The sequence below is a fragment of the Melopsittacus undulatus genome, chromosome 7, assembly GCF_012275295.1.
Source record: "Melopsittacus undulatus isolate bMelUnd1 chromosome 7, bMelUnd1.mat.Z, whole genome shotgun sequence".
Lineage (NCBI taxonomy): Eukaryota > Metazoa > Chordata > Aves > Psittaciformes > Psittaculidae > Melopsittacus > Melopsittacus undulatus.
Genome location: NC_047533.1, coordinates 27307494 through 27323175, shown reverse-complemented (window position 1 = coordinate 27323175; position 15682 = coordinate 27307494). Strand labels below are relative to the sequence as shown.

At 39.5% G+C, this 15682-nt stretch overlaps 1 protein-coding gene across 1 annotated transcript; it reads right to left on the bottom strand.

The window, feature by feature from the left end:
• Positions 1-1356: 1356 nt before the first annotated feature.
• NIPAL1 (NIPA like domain containing 1) lies at positions 1357-13074 on the bottom strand. Its single transcript, XM_034064785.1, has 6 exons — positions 12986-13074; positions 8869-9135; positions 7674-7730; positions 7129-7219; positions 5296-5456; positions 1357-5161 (listed from the first exon to the last, which is right to left on the bottom strand). Exons 1-6 carry the CDS (start codon positions 13029-13031, stop codon positions 4557-4559), a joined length of 1227 nt encoding a protein of 408 aa, XP_033920676.1. The 5' UTR covers positions 13032-13074; the 3' UTR covers positions 1357-4556.
• Positions 13075-15682: the final 2608 nt, after the last annotated feature.

The following is a 15682-nucleotide window of genomic DNA, read 5'->3' as shown; positions in this document are numbered from 1 at the left end:
CTTGTATAACTGGTTTTGCCACATTTATTGCTACAAGTTAATATGTAATACACTACGATATTTTGCAGTAAAAAGCAGTTCCATTAAGTTTATGTACACAAAGCATCCCTCTCATACTCATTTTGTTGAGTTGCCCCATGGTGAATATGCATTCATCCTTGAAATGTTTTGGTCTAATACACAGAGCCAATGATGCTTGCTTGTCAGGTTTCAGCTTCTCAATATAATCTTTCTGTAGGCTGCTTTGGGAAAATTTTAAGTAGTCTGTTATTAACACTGTGACACAGATAAATTTAACAGCTGCTATCATCAGGATGATCATAAATGAACAAAAAATCACTGGAACATGCTTGAGTCAGTGAAACCAGTGCTTAACCTGCTTAATCAGCACCAAGAAAGGTCTACAGAGCAAAGGTCAGGTATCTACACAGTATTTACTTACCAGAACAGCTACACCCATAGCTAAAGACTAAGTAGGCCACCTTAGTCCTCACAGTATCTCTGCTCTTAACTCAAACGCTAACCATACTCAAAACAGACAAAACCATAAGTACTTATACAAGTGAACAGTGAATGCCACCCATGTTGCTGACCATAAAGAGGTACGTATGGGCAAATGGATGTTTGTTACCTGTTTAAAAATACCCTTTTGTGTGATAAAAGAGAGACCTGGAAGAGCAGTAAAGGGTTGAAGGAGACACTGTAATACCTCCATATGGGGAATGTCTGGCCAAAGGCTGCATGCATGACTAACATTTGTAAAATGCAGGTGACGGTTCCTGATCAAACATCACAACACTTGCAGCAAGTCAGTATTGTGGATGGGTGGAAAAAAGACATAATTCCCAGTTTCTGTGTGCCAGCTGCTTAGGATGTATCTCTTTTCTATGAAAAAAAAAAACAAACAAGAAAAAACAAAAACCAAAACCACACTGTTGGCAACCTGGAATGTATTTTCAGAAAGTGAAAGGACTTCTCTGGTCAAAAGCACACATGATGGGCAATTCAAGCCAGTTACCTGTGTGTACAGGTCTGGTGCCATTTGTTTCCAGTGCTATTTGGTTTTCAGACAAACTTTCGCTCTCCCCAGATTTCACAACTAGGGAGGCCCTGACACGCTATAAGGTGCAGGTAAGGACAGGACAAGGGGGAAGGGCTTTAAACTGAAAGAGGTAGGTTCAGGTTAGATATAAGGAAGAAGTTCTTTACTGTGAGGGTGGTGAGACACTGGCATAGGTTACCCAGAGAAGCTGTGGTTGCTCCATGCTTGGCAGTGCCCAAGGCCAGGTTGGATGGGCCTTTGAGGAACCTGGTCTAGTGGAAGGTGTCCCTGCCCATGGCAGGGGGTTGGAACTGGATGATCTTAAGGTCCTTTCCAACCCAAACCATTCAGTGATTCTATGACATCAGCCAGACCTTCCTCTAGAATCCACTTACATGTGCATAGGACCAGTTGCTAAAATAAAGACTATTCTCTCTGGATCTGTCAAATACATAATGTTTACATGTTTAGCAGAAATACGAACTACACTCCTTTTTATTCCTTGTTTTAAAAACACAAGTCATTTTAGTATGTAATCCATGAATAATTTATTACAAGAGAAACAGTAGCATAATTTCACTAAGAATTAAAGTTATTCCAAATTAATAACTAAATGTAAACCTTTTCAAAAGTAAAATCTCTTATAGGAAATTTTTTATACAAAACAATAATTAATAATTTACTTTTTAACATGACAGACTTCCTGTACACCATGAAAAATAAGCATTAGCTTGGTTTTCTGACATCGCAAGAAAAGAACTATATTTCTAGTTAATTTTATTTATGTATAAAAGAAGATATACAGGACCAATAGAAAATACAGAAATTCTGCTTGGTACGAGGTAATTGACTGCCAGGAATTGTTATAAAAGGAGTCCAGACCTGGCATAAAAAAGGACAGACTCTTCTCAAAGAATTACTACATACCTTAAAAAAATGCCAACGCACATCCATTCAAGAATTGGACTCGTTGCTTTTTTTGTACAAATAACCCATTCTGCCACACCATAGTGATGACTGTATAAGCAAATAAAGGCACCATGACCTATGCCAAACAATTTCTCTTTTCAGGGTCAATCACTATTTTGTTCACTTATTCTTTAAATGACATGAGAATTTCACAGTCAAAAGTAATGCAAATTTTTGTTAGAAGGCAAATTGAAAGGAAAACCCCATCTTTACTGTTTTTATTATTTGTGTTACCTGTTTTTAAATATAAAGATTTTGTAGTTTGAATCTGTCCAATACAGCCAAAATATCCTCTACATTAATGAAGAAGTAACGAAACCCCATTTAGATTTTTTTTTTCTTTGAAGCCTTTTTAACACATGCATTTTATCAGTAAAGAATTGCTGCAAGTCTTATCCCCTGGGAAGCTGAAATAAAGCTGTATACATTGTCATTATGCTTTCAAGGCATGTACCTTTGTTGTGAAAATGTCTCTATTGCTGGGGTAACACTGCTGCCACCTCCTGCACTGTTGAATGTACTTCTCAAATTAGGTAATCGCAGCTGATAACCTTAATACCCTTTGCCTAATGACATACCCTGGTCTTCTCTCTACATCAGCAAGATCACCTCCAATATTTTATAAGGTACTGTGAGCAGAAGAACCAGACATGCTTTTCAGTCACATTTTTCAGATTTGCCCTTCATTGTAAAAATGAGGGTTTAGAAACAGGTGCGGGTGATTGATACAGTTTCTACCTCTTCCTATAGGTAGGTCAACTACAAACCTAGACAAGTGAGAAAACAAAAAAGCAACTCGGAGTTTAACTTAAAGCTACTATCCATGGTGTTATTTTCCAGTTTTTTGTAGTTTGTAATGTGGCATTAAAAATAATTAACAAATGAGGTATTTTATTAAAGTCTTTCAGAAAGAAGGACTGAAATTCTGCAAAACACATGGACGAGATTATCAGCAGCACCCCTTTTGTTCTTACAGCTAGGTATGAGGTTTTTTTTGCAGAACGATTTGCTATTAATCCAAAGTGTCCGCTTTTACTGTACTCTTTGACCATTAGAGAATATACAGGCTGCTTCATGAGGAGGTTCTGCTTGGCAAAGTGACATCAGCTGATTAAAATCAGTTTTTAATTGCTGAAATGCTAGCATTCTCTGGCAAACATTTTGGACTCACACTTAAAAACCCAGGAACTGAAAATACTACCTTTCTGATGAGCTCGGCATGACCCCACATCTGATTGATGAAACTACTTTCTTGCTCACAAAGTAGCAACAGAAGGTACTGTAATGAGTAAACCATGGACTGTGGAAGTTGGTTTTTGTAAGGTAAAGATCAGAGACCACAACTGAAGATTATACTGTGATTAAGATACGAATCTTCAAGGCCTACAGTGGATTAATAGCTAAAATATCTAACAGAAGTAAATACTCATTTTTAAAAAAGATGAAAAGGCCAAACTAAAACAAAAGATGTTTTGATGTTTCTCAACCCTTGTTTACAGCCCTTCCTTTACCCAGTATTTTTAGAAATAGGGCATGGATTGGAAAATGGATTTTGCTTTTACAACAGAATATATAACAGTATTGTTTTGCTGAGAATGAGAAAAAAACGTTGAAAAGCTTAAATGAGTTTTGATTAATAGATAGCTGTGTTAGGAAGAAGTATGTAAATAAGGGAAGTCCTTTCTTAAGCCTCAAAGTAGGGTAAAACAAAGTGGAAATATTTAATTGCACATTATGGTTTTCTTCTGCTTATTCTTTAATCTTAAGTATTTTTTAAGCCAACAGAAACTGTTTTCAGGTCTCTAATGAATTGGCTTTTTCTTAAAATGAAACTTGGTTACAGTTTTTAAAAAAAAAGGTGTTCAGGGATTTGCAAACCATTCAGGATTCCTGAGGTAGAAGAGCTAAAACTTTGCCATTAAAAATCGAGTTAAGGAGACTGGTTACCAAGAACTGTATTACATAATTTTTTTTTGTGCCATCTATTCAAGACTCATTGGTAAGTGATCAAAAGTGAAAAAATATTGCATAATAGTATAATCAAAGCTGAAAGGGTTAAACACTGTTTTCTTCGTATTGTATCTCCAATGAATATTCTTTGTGTAAAGCATCTACAAATTTGCTTGCCAATAAAGTACAAAAATATAAAGAAAGCCTGAAATATTAAGGCTATCAATAACAAAGTGCTTGTCACTTCAGCACAGATTTCTCTCTTATCATGATGGGAAACTTGCACTTTGTAAACATAGCTTACAAAGACCATCCTTTTCTGCTAAAATTCTCCAATAGGAGATGCTGCACCAAAAAAAAAGGACAAGGTTTTTCATTGCCTAATATACAACCACCATCAGGTTTCTGTCATGTTAATTACTGAACACTTGTATTCACTACTACCAACAGTGGGCACACAGAGGAGCAGCCCACACTTAACTGGCTTTACAGATGGTTTTCCAGGGTACTGCAGAAAAGAGCAGCATTCTGGTAGACACAGTTGGGCTGAGTCTGCAATTCATGATACTTCAATGATGAACACCACTTCAGAGTTTCATTGACTGAATAAAACATTGTCCTCCTCATATGCCAAAGCAGGGTCTTCCATGCTCTCCAGTAAGGTGTGACAGGTTTCATATTCTTGGTGTGCTAATGATGGTTCTTTCCCAACAGTGGACATCAACTGACTCCAGGTGATGTTAGTATTTTTGAAAGCATGAAGTAGAAAAATGCCAATGAGGATAGTGCAGAAACCACTTAGGGTTCCAATGATATCACCCAGGTCCATACTACTCCACTCCTTGAACAGGATAATGGAGCATGTCACAACCGTTGTGGTGAAACACACGTAATAAATAGGTGTCACTACAGATGTATTGAACACATCTAATGCTTTGTTGAGATAGTTGATCTGGGTGCTGACTGAGAGCACTAAGATGCCCACCAAAATATAAACCAACGGATGTCGATAAACTGGCTTCTGCTCCAGCATTTGCTTAATGGCAATGCCCAGGCCTTTCACAGATGAGACAGAGAAGGCACCAATGAGTGAGCAAATTAAAATGTAGATCAGAATATTTGTTTGGCCTCTCTTTGGAGCCACGATAAAAATCAGCACGAGGGCAACAACTGTTAGTAGAACAGCAAATGTAACAAATGCTGTAAGAAAGAGGAAAGAGTAATGTACATAAGATAAAATACTAGACTACGTCCAAGTACACGCTAAATTTATTTAGCGTCCTGATCACTTCTCTATGAACTGTAGCACGCATTCATTGAAATTGTGTACAGACCTGGATCTTGCAGCTTTCTTTCCATCTCATCTAGTGAGGTGACCTCCTCCTCCTCAGGTGCATGAATAACCATGACTGTTGACCCCAAAATGCTCAGTACACAGCCCAGCTTTCCATGAATATTCAGCTTCTCATTCAAAAGATAGGATGACAATATAGCACTGTTAAGTAAAATACAAATAAAAGGTTCAAATCCAATAGCCACATGAGACATTCAAGATCTGTCTGTGTAACATAAGAGTATAGTTCAAAACCTCTTTCGAATTTGGATATATGGGAAACCAGAAACAAGAAAATTTTTAGGAGTTTTGCAAGAAGGTTGATCAGGACCCAGAAGGTCACGTTTTAGGAGGGTTATCCAGCCTCCCCTCCAGGTTGTAAAGGGTTCAGATTGCTTAAGGAACTTCTCATTACTGACTGCCTGAGTCAGGGGTATGCACTCTTACCCACTTACTAATAACAGGAACTGCTACTTTCTTCCAAAAATGGTTTAAAGCACTTGACTTGCCATTAGAACCAATGCACTCACATTTTGGAAACTGTTCCTCATCCGTCCCCAGGCTCTCCCACCGAGGCACTATTTCTGCCTGCCTTGCCAGGACTCCCCTGAAAACACAGAGAAGGCACATCTTCCCCTTTGAAGAGGACTGACATCAGGCTCTCCAAAAGCACCCTTCTTAAGATTTAACCTAAGGACAGTAGTATGGCCCAGATGAGGCTACCTCACAGGGCACACAATTAGCCAGCTAGAGCACAACCTTAGGCACAGACACAGGTTTAATGGTATCTGGCTGTGCTCACAAACTGTTTCTCAACCCATTGACCAAATTAAAGCCATTTTTTCCACACAAGGGAGGCAAGCTCACTGACACAAAGTTCTCACAACCTCACAACCTAGCACATCTATAGGTGACTGAGTTGCACAGGTTTTGCTACGATAGAATGGCTGCATTTTTAGCAGTTAAATTACTGCAAGCATCTTTAAAAAACAAACTCAAACCAAATCAAAACAATAAAACCTGGCCCAGGTTGGTTTTAAACACATATTTCATATAGTATACTCAGGTCCTAAAAAATAGAATTTTACATTTAAAATTCTATAACTCCATTTCGCTAATAACTTATTTCCCAGAAAATTTGTTGTGAGCATAATCCATGTCTTTTCAGTTTCTATGCTATCCATATTAATGTATGTGCTTAAGTACTTGGAAATCATTTGTTTCTTCATACACAGGAAATAATGATTGTTTGAACAGCACTCATATTTCAAAAGAACCACAAATTTTAACTGTTGATGTTAAAAGAGCTAAAATTTTCTTTGCTTTCTTTTCAGAAGGGCTTGGAAAAGACCAAACAAACCCAAAATGCTTAGTAAGTGTACCTTAATATGAAATTACGCTCCTATAAAAGAGAAATGGTTTTGAAAATATTTTAGTGGGAAATACTGTATTTTCTTTTAAAATTCCATTGCAACATGATACGACTTTTAAAGAAAGCTTCAGTTCTCTAGGAAGAGATAAACTGCAGCTTTCTACCACTGTGCATCAGCAGTATAATTGGTACATGCTGATAAGAAATAGTTTATAATATAGGTGGAAGGCTATTGGGAAAGCATACAGTGGTCTTTGGAATAAGACTTCTCACTCCCTCTACCCAGAAAATTCAGTTCTAAATAAGCAAGGGATCTTTCCACCAAGGAACAAAAAGAATTTTTTTGTTCATATATTACTTTTCAGTTTTCCTATTAAAATTCTCTTTCAGCCAAAGACAGTATTTTTTTCCTGATGCAGTGAATGGTTCATTTGTCAAGGTTTGCTTCCAGTTCGTACTAACCTTATGAGAACACTCAGTGCACCCAAGGGAGTAACTAAGGTTGCAGGTGCAAAGGCATAGGCAGCAAAGTTTGCAGCTTCTCCTAATCCCACTGCAGAAGAAAGAACATTTGGATCAGGTTGAAGAGTGGGGATAAAAGACATAATATTATAAATATTTTGTATGATAGCAAATGCAAACCAAAATCTTTTTTCTACGCTATATATGCAAGTTTTCCTTTCCAAATTATCTGCATAACCCCCTCTGGACATGATACAGGCTGAAGCAAGTTAAATACTTCTCCCCTGAGTACTCTTAGGAGCTAGACAGATTCAATCCCATCTCTTTTAATGCAATATTAAAGAGAAAGTTGTTATTCTGTAAATTGCTCCAAAGAGCAAACACAGATTTGAGAGATGGGATATCAGAACAGCTTCTGTCTTAAAGGCCATTTCACAGACATTTCTTTAAAGTGAACGGAGTGAAAAATCAGGAAACAAATCCATTTAAAGCAATCTACTTAATGTAGCATTTACATATAGATTGAGAGGAAGAAGGTGACATACTTGATAGCAATCCTGCCCACCAAAGCCATTCCTTCAAATAAGAATATCCACCTTGGCCTAAAAGTGAAAAAAATAATATCATTTTCGAAGAAAGAGAACACCTTATTATAATGAACAAAACTACAGCTTCACATTTCTGTCTAGTCCTAGAAAGTACTGAAAGAGCATGTTATCTGGATGTGACATGAAGAATATTTTGATTTTCACTGACATTTTCATCAATCTCTTTACTGCTTTGTGAATTGGACTTCTGAAAAATTATGTCTGACTAAATATACATGTAGGGAAAGTTCCAGATTAAAGTGAAACATCCATGAGGATTGTTGGTGAGCTAAGAAATGCTTCAATGTGCTTTCCCGTACACAGTCAGCTGTGCTTCTGAAAAATTTTATTTAACTAAATATACATGGATGGAAAATTCCAAGTAAAAGTAAAATGTCCATGAAGATTGTTGGTGAGGTTAAGAAATGCTTCAAAGTGCTTTCCCATACATAGTCAGCTGCAGTTTGACTCTGTTTATACTTTAAATTGAGACAAATTGGAAAGAAAAATTACACTGCACACACTGACTTTTATGATATAAAATATAAGTATGTTGAATATTCAGTAACAGTTTTTTCAAATAACCAAATCCTCTGGAACTACATTACAATAAACACAATAAACAAAAGAAAAACTGCTAATGCTATACATTTAAATTCATACAAAGGGAATTTTGAAATTAGTTCAATAGGTCTTTTTCTGTCTCTTCATCTGTTGACTTTGATAAAAGAATAGTTGTACTAAGTATCCTCCCCACAGCTTTCCACAAAACCTAAACCTAGTTACCGTCTTAAGACTTTCAAATGTCTCAAATGAGCAGTAAAAATAAGATGGGAAAAAGACAAAGGCTTTTTGAAACATAAGATGAGTGGAGACTTCTATTTGGTATCTAACCCCAGTCAGGGAGGAAATAACACTGGATTTAACACCCACCACTGCTCTCATAACTATAGAGTTCTGAAATCCCAGTCCCTGTAATCACACACAGAGAAATAATACTGCACCTTCACCAGGACTTCTGATCACTGTTGAAGTATGACAGCTTTCAACTACAACAGATTTAAACATGTGACCTGTGACTCAAGCCTTGCTTTTGCCAAGTTGTAAGAGACATTTGTGTCCCCAGCATGAGCAAGGCAACACCATTGCTTACCAGCTCGGAGGACTCCTCTGTCTGCCAGTTTCAAAAGTCCTTTCTTCTTCAGTATGAAACTAGAACCATTAAAAGCACTGGAGCCTAGTGCCAGAGCCAAGCCAACATAGAGATGGTATCTGCTTTCAGCAAGCATGGAAATGCTCTGGTTTGTTTCATTGACAGTCCCATCCATAGAGGCAAGGAGAGAAGAACGCGATTCAGACACGTTTATGATCTGGCACCATGCTAGGCATGAGTTATGGCAAGCAAGAGAGAGCACAGCACCTGGAAGGAGAAAAAAGAAGGACAAGTGACCCATGAGCCAGGTACAGCTCTGGAGGAGTCCCATCCTTGCCCTGCCTCACTCCTTTCCATGTCTTCCCTGAGCATTGTCATTTCTGACCATTCAAATAACTCAGAAAACATAGATAACATACAAAATGCTGCCCCAGGCCATTACCTGCTTCTTTAATTAACAGGTGCCTACATTACTTTTTATATATATTTCCACTGAATTGGCTCAGTCAAGCAATTAGAGCAATATGAAGGAATGCAACAATAAAACATTATCTCTGATGTAAAATTCAACTTAAAATCTTAAAAGCTAACCTGAAACCTCAAGATGAAAGGGTTGTTTTGTGTTGTGCAGAGACCACATCCTCAAAACATAAACATACAGCCAATCCATTATTTCAGACTTTGCCTGCTATTATTCCAGGCTTCTGCAGCTTTTACATTTGTAGCTGAGATTTGGAAAAGAGAAGGAAAACCTATATAGGGAGCAAACTCTTGCTGCACATGGGCACTGATGTGCTTCATTGTAATTCATTGTCTACATGGGAGCCAGATCTTCTTTAACAACTCATAAAATTTTGAGGTGGAGGCTTCATCATACCTCACAGTCATTTTCATCTAACCTCAAGAGCTCCTGGATGGGGCAAGACCACAGCCTGCAAGGGACAGTCCCCCTGGCTATCCCTGCCACACAGCTGCAGAGTTGGTTGATCCTTAACTAAGGCTGAAGCTACTCCCAAACAGCGAAGCCTGACCAGCATCAACACAATGACAGCCTGTGGGAATGACATCATTGCCATCAGCATAGACATGTTTTTTAAAGGAAGAAGAGGTATTGCATTTCTAAGAACAAAAGGAGTCATTGTCTTGCATGAGGAAGCAGGGGACAGGCAGCAATGCTGCAAACAGGGCTTACTATCCTAGGCTTGTGCTTCAGTTTCTCACAGTAAATTGCATCGTGAAAACAGCGTGGATCAGACAACCTAGTGTAGAACAACATTTTTGGACAGAAAGGTTTTATTGTGAAGACCTGTTAACATATGAAACAGCTGATGCAGAAGTACAAAAGCTCAGTGCATTGTGATTCATATCAACAATTAATTTTGCTTTCCATGTTTCCCCTGTAATTAAAATGACACATGAAAGAGTCATCCTGCTGAGTGACACCACCAGTAATACACTCGCTTCTTTCTTTCAACTGAAAAAAAAACATGGCGATTTGGTAGAAAAGGATGCACCTCTGTGTCTGTTCATACCTAAACTTTGGAAATTTTAATATTCTGACTTCACTGAACAATTATAAGCAGCCTTGGATAATTCACCAAATGCAGTTTAGGAAGAAATGCTTAAAATATCAAGAGTATTAAAACAAGTATGAAATTTGACAGCATATCTTTTTTTTTTTGCAGCTGACAATGCTGATTTTAACAACGGGAGATAACACCGTTTACAAGTAAAGAACTAGAACAAGTATCTGCTCCCAGTCTTCCTGTGCCATACTGTACAACATACTAAAGGAAGTTACCATTTGAATTTCAGGCTGTGCAGTCACATTTCCTTATTTGCTAAGAGGGTTTCTATGTAAAAGGAGTAGTTTTGTATTGCCAGACTTTGCAAAAATGGTCCCACAAGATGGGTACATCCATATCCTGCAGCTGAAGATCTTACAGAATTTAATAGTTACATGAAATTACTTTTGCATTGTATGTAGAAGTATTCTGCCATCTTGTTATTACTAGAAGCTGCAGTTGGATAATGTAAAAGAAATGGAATTTGCATCTGTATCTGAAAGCATGTTCAAATTCTAAAGTATTAGCAATGTCTTAGAAGAAGATAATTTTGAATATACTTAAGTTTTGACATAATTATTAAAGATAAAATCAGAAAAGAAAATTGCAGAGAAGTACTTTAAGCATAGATGTTTCTCTTAGCTAACACGTATCAGGGCAATTCAAAAAAGCAGAGAAGTTACCAGTGAATTAAATCCCTTAGCTCTCAATACCTTATAATGATGCTAAACTGGACTGGTGACAGTTGTACCACCACTACGCAGCTACTACAGGCTTTATGTGAGAAGCAGCACAATTATTTCCTTTAATTAAAAGAAAGCATGAAGACAAAAACCTCCTGGTAAGTATGATTTTTTTAGCTACCTGTAGTGGTAGGTGGTTAGGCAGCTTTCAGTCAGTATGTTGGGTTTTTACACAGAAGAAAATAACACTCTTCTCCCTTTTCTTGTGAATGGGGTACTTCCATTGAGCTGGAGATAAATGGGAGGCTTATTCCCTTCCACATGACACTACTACTATTTATTTCACTGACTGTTAAGTTTTTCATTTCCCAGCAGACATTATGCCACCAAATAATGAAAATTTAATCATGCCATCTGTAGTAAGTCACTCAGTGACTGCCACTGGATGTTTCTGTCCTTCATGAAATACGGGCTTTGCTCACATTTACAAGGAGACATTGGCTCTGCTACCTGTTCCGTCTGCCCGCTGAGAAGAGTCATTCTGAACGGTTGTGATCTCTGTTTATTGTGCTGAGAAGCATTCTCTAGCTCTAAAAAGCGTGTCTTTTGTTCAACTCACATGTTAAGTGGTATGTCACCTCACTGATCAAAGAACCACCCGAGGGCTGGGAAGAGGAGACTGATCTGGGAATTAATGTTACCTTATTACCCACTGTGAACAATCTGAAGATACCTGGAAACACTGAGGAAGGTGACAAATCTCTGAGACTGCCTGGCTTGCTCAGCACCCAGTTTCTGTAGCTAAGCTAGTTTCACCTCCCACTTCCAACGTCAACAAACATGAACCTGCCAGCAAAACTCCTCCTTGCTGAAATAAACTCCCAGCTCTGACTCAAGGCTGAGGGCAACAGGAAACCAGACTGAGTTCAGTTGGCCACTGTTGTAACTTCTGAAACGTTTTTATGATTCTGAAAATGATTCCTCATTTTCAGAATCAAACACCTTATTTTCTCAAACACATAAATATTCTCTGACTCGGACAGCTTGGCCACCCTGCTACCACATGTTTTTTATAGAAAGTTTAACCTGCTGTTGTTCTGCAGTCCTGCAAAAGCCTAGGACTAATGTACCCTGTGGTTTGCTAGTGAGAGCCAGCTTGGTTATCTTGCTACTAAAGATATTGGTCCTAAGTCATTTGGAAAACTATTTGCTTTGATTACACATGTAATATGACCATTTTTATTGCACTCAGGAGTCAGCTCACACCTGGTAGGAACACGAAAAGACTTTCTCTGTCACCCAGGAAATACCAAGGTCGGTTTTGCCAAGGCCTGGCTACTGGGGCCAAAAGTGGGTGTATGGAGAAGCAGTAAGGATTTGTTCCCTGGCAAGCCCCCATTCACAAAAACGCACAAACGCTGCTGAGAAGAGGGTCTAGGCACGAGCCAGCCTTGGGATAAGCAGTGCAGGAGTCTCCCCAGCACCAGCAGTGCCATGCTCGTAGAATCATAGAATCCTAGGACTGTTTGGGTTGGAAAGGACCTTTAGACCACTCAGTTCCACCTCCCCCCTGCCATGGGCAGGGTACATCTCCCATAGACCCAGTCCCATCACAGCCTGGCCTTAAACACTGCCAGGGATGGGGCAGCCACAGCTTCTCTGGGCACCCTGTGCCAGCGCCTCAGCACCCTCACAGTAAAGACAACAACAGTGACGTCATGACGGAGCTGTCTTATGTATGCATGACGTATGCAGGCGCTCCCGAGGTACCGCGTCCCCATCTCCACCCGCAGCACCCAGCGTCCCCAGCGCGCCCTCCCGCAGCCCCGCGCACCCCCCTCCCCTCAGCGCTCCCGATCAGACACTGACCCGTGCGGCAGGCCGGCCGGGCGGGCAGCGCCTCTCCCTGCCCCATGGCTGCGGGGCGCCTCGTCCGCGGGCTCCGCAGCGGCGCAGGCGGTGTCGGCAGCGGCTCCGCCCGCCCGAGCCCGGGCCGCACCTGGGCGCGCCCCGCTCCCCGCCCCGCGGCCCCCGGCGCGGCGGCCGGAGGTGGGGGTGGCATCCCCAGCGCGTCTGCGGGCGCGTCCAGGCACAACACGGGCACGCAGGGCTCCGGGAGTGACTCCGAACAGACTTTGCTTCGTATGAAGCCTTGTAAGGTCCCAGCTCTCACCCGGGGATTTATGTAATGCCAATCCCACCTGAATACTGAATCCAAAGGAGGGTGCTGTCTGCTGGGATATTGAGTCATTATTTGAGACTATTGTAAGTTTCTATGGATTTAATTTTCCTCCCCTTAACACCTGGGCGAAGAGGTGAGCAGTTTTAGCGCCCAGCCCCATCCATGTGTGATGGGCTGCCTGCACTAGCCTTGACTGCTGTCTCTGCAGGCAGGCAGGGACACCCTCGACCAGGTTGGCCCAGCTTTGCAGAACCTTGGGATAACTCCCTGACGTTGAACAGGCTCTGGGGTGTCAAAAGAAACAATTATCTTTATTACCCAATCCATAGTTTCAAGGTAGAAGTCGAACTTGTTTTAGCATGGTTAAGTGAAATACATGTACAAAATATATGGCTTAATAAAAAATTACATGCTAACCTAGGGTTGCCCAGCAAACTTCCTGAGATAGTAGACTTTTGGCATGCAGAAGAGCTTCCCAAACTGAAGCCAAACCAAGCTGCAGATTTAAAACACCTCCCCAGTGCACCACAAGGCCAAGCCGTCTTGAGACCAGCAGAGCTGTAACCATGCTTTGTAGTGCAGCACCTAAATTAATCACCTTTGTTTCAGAAAAGTTTTCGCTCTGGTGCAGACTGGTGAAATACACTGTCAGTGTCAGCAAAATAACTTGGGTTTCCCTGCCTTAGGCATTCTTGACTTTGCAGTCCTGGGGTTAAACCAAGAACTCTTGCTGACCTGGTCAGGGCTTCACTGCCATGTGCTACCCAGAACAACAGTGCAGAGACACAACACAGTTAACACTTCTGCACTGTAAGGCTATCTCCTTTAGCAGACCATGGACATCAAAGTATTTTTTATTAATGAATAAAATATTTAATGAAAGATACAGATTGATAGACAGCTGGCTGAATATGAGCGCTGGAACAGGCTGCCCAGGGAAGTGGTGGAATCACCATTGCTGGAGGTGTTTAAAAGATGTGTACATGTGGTGCTTAGGGATGTGGTTTAGTATTGGACTGGGTAGTGCTAGGTTAATGGTTGGACTCAATGATCTTAAGGGTCTTTTCCAACATAAATGATTCTATGCACTTACTTGTTTCTTGGTTGAAATTCTTTACACATATTTTGTACATTGTGTTTTTAAATCTGCAATAAACTGTGAAAACATTATGAAAAAACTCTTTTTTTTACGAGAAAAAATATGAAATCACAAAAAAACTTGTAGCTAACAATCCAAGTCAATCAACAAGCATAAAGGATGTGCAAGATATAATTACAGAAGGTAGTGGGTATACTTCACATGTATACTTTATTGATGATTAGTACTTTTCATACTCAACTTGTTTTAAAGAGCTTTGAGACAATGCTAGGAAGAATAAAACTACATCAAAGTAATTTATCAACATTGATATACTTTAATTTGGATGATATGTAAAGGACAAATGGGAAAGAAAATAAAGTCCTGATACACAATCTTATCATCTGACATAAAAAATATGTTAGTTTACCATTCAAAGCAGCAGCTCTGACTGATTTCGAGTAATGCCTGAGTCATCAGTTAATGCAAATCAGCACAGCTCCATTTATTTCAGGAGAGACATGCCAGCTATGGCTAAGTACAGATCAGCCTTTTGTATATGAAGTAACAGTATGCAAGCGATAACAAAGTGATTTTGTGGCAGTTCTCGTTTTGCCAAAAGAGAAATAAGGATGTTACAAAACCCTACTATGCCTTTTTTTGTTATTGTAATATTTTTGTTTTCCATCACATGCGGAAAATGCAAGAGATGTTATAATTCTGTTACTTATGCAATGAATGAAAGATTTGCTAAAACTGTTAAGCAAGCACTGACTTTAATAATTGGTTTTCAACAACAACAGAAGCACTGCATATCTAGCCAACTTTATACTTTTACATTGATATATAGTATAGTAATTGGAAACCACATTTTTATATGTTAATAAAACCCATCTTCTCTCTGTGTTAGCCATGAATGACTTACTTAAAGTTTGTGTGACTTCTTGGCTTTGTAATAAATTCTTTAATTTAGGGGAGGAGGGGGGTGTCTCTTACACACGTATATATTGAGTTCCTTATATCTTATTATGCAGTATTTAATAATATAATTTTAAATAATAAAGATGATGATTCATCACAGTGAGAAAAACTGTTCACCATGCAGCTAGTCCACATGCAGACATGAAGAAAGAGCTATTTATTAGTTAGGAAAGTTGCTTACAACATTCTGAAGTCCTGTGACCATTGCTCAACTTCCCTGTTCTGCACTACTCTTCTCTGCCTGCAGTCGCTGCTACCCAACAAGGTCCAAACATGAGCTCCGTTCAATAGAGCAGCTACAGATGGGTTTATTACCTGTGCTGGC